Genomic DNA, 4,244 nt, shown 5'->3' with positions numbered 1-4,244 from the left:
ATAAATGTTATTTGCAGTTAACAATTTTCTTTTTTCTTTATTACAATATTTATGGCAAGACTAGGTATAAGACAGAAAAAAGGAAAAAGCAACTAAAGTTAAGCAAGGTTCTTTTTGGTTAATAGCGGACAACTGAGCTGATGATGGTGATTCGCCTGATGGTAAGCAACCACAACCGCCCATGAACATTCGCGGAGGTAGTGCCTCTGTGAATGCACTGCCCGCATTTTTGACGAAAGAAGGAATGGACTGGGAGGGGTGAGGATAAGAAACGGGCCTGTGTTGTATTGTTAAACATTGAGGATTTTGGTTCAATAACTAATCGAAATTTCAAAAAGAAATAAAGATGAGAGTCTATTTAAAAATGGCTCTCAAACTATTGTTTAGTTTTTCCAACCCATAATCTCATACAAAATAGTTGTATCTATCTGATCATTCTCATATTTCTTTAAAGATTTCCAGGTGACAACTCTACTTGCGTGCCGTAACTATCATTAACTGCAGATTGATTTATTAAAGAGCTAATTCGTATAGAAGTTATACCTACAGTCTATCGTCCAAATGTTTTCTAGTCTCATTGCTATCCGTTATGACATTAGCCATCGTTAGAGGTTGTTTTTGCATATTACGTCTTCTGCGAGACAATATCTTCTCCTCTGTATAGTACTTTATAACTCCCAGTTTAATATTTTTAGCAACTGCGTTATATGAATCATTATGTCCATAACTTATTAAAGAATTATTAAAATTATCGCTCAATTTCATTTTGGAAGCGAGCCACGTCCCTCGGGTCGAAAAAATAACGTGTGATGTTTCTGATATTTTGTATGCTGTGAATTAAAAAAAAACGTATATGACTTTTGAAGATAAATCATAGTCCAGTAATAGCCAGAACATTAATAGAAATGTTTTTAAAGGTTATTGAACTAGAAGAGCTTTTTTAGGTCTAGTATATTATAATTAAAGTAAATTGTAATTTACTTTTTCCTAGTTTTTAAAGAATTTTATTACTCAAACGAGACCGATGGTTGATAATTTTAAATGGCTTAGAATAAGTTTATTTGACGCGAGCATAAAAATGTGACAAAATGAAGTCCGTAAATGTAATTTAAAAGCCTTATTAATTATGGAGTGGTTGCTTAAGTTGATTTGATGCGAGCATAAAAATGTAATAGAACGTAGTCCGTGATGTACCTATAAATATTTTGCTTTAATGTGTAGGCATGATATAGTAAACAGTTTGATTAAACGCTATAACATTTATAATATTGCCTAAATTAAACCGCTGCATATTAAACTAACGGCTTGTATCGCAAAAACGCGAATTAAGACCCTATTGGTCTAATAAATTAATCTTTAAGACTCTTTACCTTCAATAAATAAAAACTGGTTTGGGTCAATCATCTTCGCTACAACAACATCGCTGTTGATGGGCATGTCTAAATCGTTTAAAATGCGCAAATCGGAATTTCCATTTTGGTCCAGTAATAGCCATCTATAAGGCGATTTGAAATAACCTTGCTTGCTGGCCTAGAATTAAAAAGATACTTGATTAATTTTTGTAAATGCTATATAAAATAATCCTTACCAACATCAGACTTTAACATTATAAATGAGAAAATGTGTTTATTTCTTTATTTGTCTTTCATTCAGGCGATTCTTTGACAAAGAGATAATAGATAAAATATACTAAGTTATTTGAATATTCTTTGTAAATGCATAATAAAATAATCCTTACTATCATCACGGTCTAACATGATAAACGCGAAAGTGTGTTTGTTTGTGGAATCGTCTTTCTTTCACGCGATTCCATGATATGATTTTTGTGTCTAGAGATAGTTAGGATGCGGTGAAACAATCCATTCCCATGGGAATTATTTTTATTACGCGGGAGAAGCCGCGGGCGAAAGGTCCAATCACGTCACAAGATTTACGTTTATAGAACTTGATCTCACTTTACAAATACAAGCTCATTTATATAAACTATTATTTTGTTGCAAGTGAGTATGTATAGTGTTACAAATTATTCATCATCTCATCAGCCTACATATATGGTTCTACTGCTGGGACACAGGCCTATGAGGGTTCAGGCCATAATCCACCTCGCTGGCCAAGTGCGGGGTGGCAGATGTCACATGTCGTCGAACTTTTGAATATTGGACATGCCGATTTCCTCACAATGGTTTCCTTCGACGTTTTAAGCAGTGGTGATGTTATCTACATGTGCAAATAAATTTGTTTTCCTTCACCGTTTTTAAGCAGAGGTGATGTTATTCACATGTGCAGTTAAATTAAATATCAATTTATTTCCTGCACGCCCGCCCGGTCTCGAACTCCGACTTATCGATTTTAAAATCCGAGGTTCTCACCACTGAGCCACCACTGCTTTTTTACATATTATTACGAACTATTAATAAAAATATATTGTAATTCACAGTCACTATACAGTAAAAGAAAATATAACTTGGGTACCTAAATTGGCACAATTTGCTGGTAGACATTTAATTTGAAATTATTTATTAAAAGTATTAAACATAAAAGAAACAAAAGTATGCATCACTTATATACACACCTTGTTCAGAAATTCGGAAGTTTTAGAACAAGAAAGATCTGCAATGAACAGTACGCTGTGGACAAAGTAATCGCTTCTATTTGGTTGAATCCCGTATCCCACACTAGTGCTGATCTCATACAGCTTCTCGGTTAACGTTTTAAGATCAGCTGAAAAGATATTCAAAAGGCTTTATAAATGCTTTATCTAAATAATCAACTGAGAAACTGTCAACTTTAATTACTATCAGAAATAATTTGTCCATTGTTTATAAATACGATAATTTATTGAATAGCGATAACATTAAAATTAGCAGACCATCTAGGTATTACTTGTATTTTTTATACATTTCCAGTAGAAATCATCTTATATCATTGCCGAAAAATTGAATCGAGTCAATGAACTAATGATATATATTCAATGTGAGATGCGTCTCCCTTTTTCCACTTCATAGTTAAATCACAGATAAATTAAAAGGTTAAATCTATGTTATAACCAATTTAATTTTTAAATACAACTCACAGTTTTTCCAACATAACTTCGGAAGCAAAACAGATGTAGGTTTTCCTTCATTTAAAATAAATAATGGAATCATTTGCACTGCATTTAAATGAATGCAGTCAAATAACTTTAATCCAGATATGGACATAATGATAAAAATCATAAAATACATGTTACTGTTTCAAGTTTTACTGTGATTTAGAGTTAGTTGAAAAACAAAAAAATATGCTAGATGTAATTTTCATTTGTTGCATAAAATATCGCTTGACATAGAAAAAATACGATTTATTTTTCATCGGAGTACAATCGAGTACGAAATGTCGTTAGATTAGTTTAGTTTTGTACATTTATTACTATGGCTATTGCTTAAGAGGAATGTTATTTTAATCATATCTGTATTGTTTTTTATAATGTCTACATCTAATATTTTAGGTTTATGTTATTATTAGTGAGTTAATATTTAAATGATATGGTAATAACTACCGTTATCGTAATAAATTCTTAGACACTGTTTTACCATCTGTTCAATAATAAATAAATTAAAATGACGACTATACGAGCTCAGTATTTATTTACCTGTTAAAAAAGTGTGTACATTGTTTATTACTATAATGATATTTCTCAGTTATAACTCTTACTCGTTGTTGTAACAAATAAATAATATTAATTACCTTTTGTCTTATAGAATATCATATATATGTATCTTACTATTCAACATAATTATTATTTCCATAGCGACATAAAGCGATCAAATAAAGGATAGCAAGACAAAAATAAATTTATTTGAATACGTCTAATGAATTTTATTTTGCAGAAAATTAAAAGATGCACAACAATAAAATTCAATAAAACGCCATTTAATCTAATTTAAACATATAACATTAATTATAATAATTAAAATATCGGTTTATCTTAAAGCACACAAATTTATATTAAGAAAATAATATAAGTTTTTATTCTCAGGTAACTTCCTGTTCATATATCATTGAAATAGACATGATACACTGCGTTCGTGATAACATCCTATTGTTATTTGCAATAATTATAAATCCGCTAGCATAAGAAATAAAAATCACAATGTATGCAAATAACAACTAATGCTTCTATTATAAAAAACAGCTACTCATTTCCCATCATACGTAATAGTTTTTGGCATTTATGAGAATATATTTTATATTTCAGGTTTATTTTT

At 30.5% G+C, this 4,244-nt stretch overlaps 1 protein-coding gene across 1 annotated transcript in view; it reads right to left on the bottom strand.

Annotated features, from left to right (window-relative positions):
- Window positions 1-3,200, bottom strand: part of LOC119831945 (ionotropic receptor 75a-like) — a 9,303-nt gene extending 6,103 nt beyond the window's left edge. Inside the window, exons 1-4 of the mRNA XM_038355515.1 lie at window positions 3,074-3,200; window positions 2,573-2,721; window positions 1,371-1,530; window positions 548-830 (exon numbers count right to left, since the gene is read on the bottom strand). Coding sequence (XP_038211443.1) covers window positions 548-830; window positions 1,371-1,530; window positions 2,573-2,721; window positions 3,074-3,200 — 719 coding nt within the window. The remainder of the gene's footprint in view (window positions 1-547; window positions 831-1,370; window positions 1,531-2,572; window positions 2,722-3,073) is intronic.
- Between the last annotated feature and the right edge of the window lie 1,044 nt (window positions 3,201-4,244).

The sequence above is a fragment of the Zerene cesonia genome, chromosome 14, assembly GCF_012273895.1.
Source record: "Zerene cesonia ecotype Mississippi chromosome 14, Zerene_cesonia_1.1, whole genome shotgun sequence".
Classification (NCBI taxonomy): Eukaryota; Metazoa; Arthropoda; class Insecta; order Lepidoptera; family Pieridae; genus Zerene; species Zerene cesonia.
This window is presented reverse-complemented; position numbering and strand designations above follow the sequence as displayed.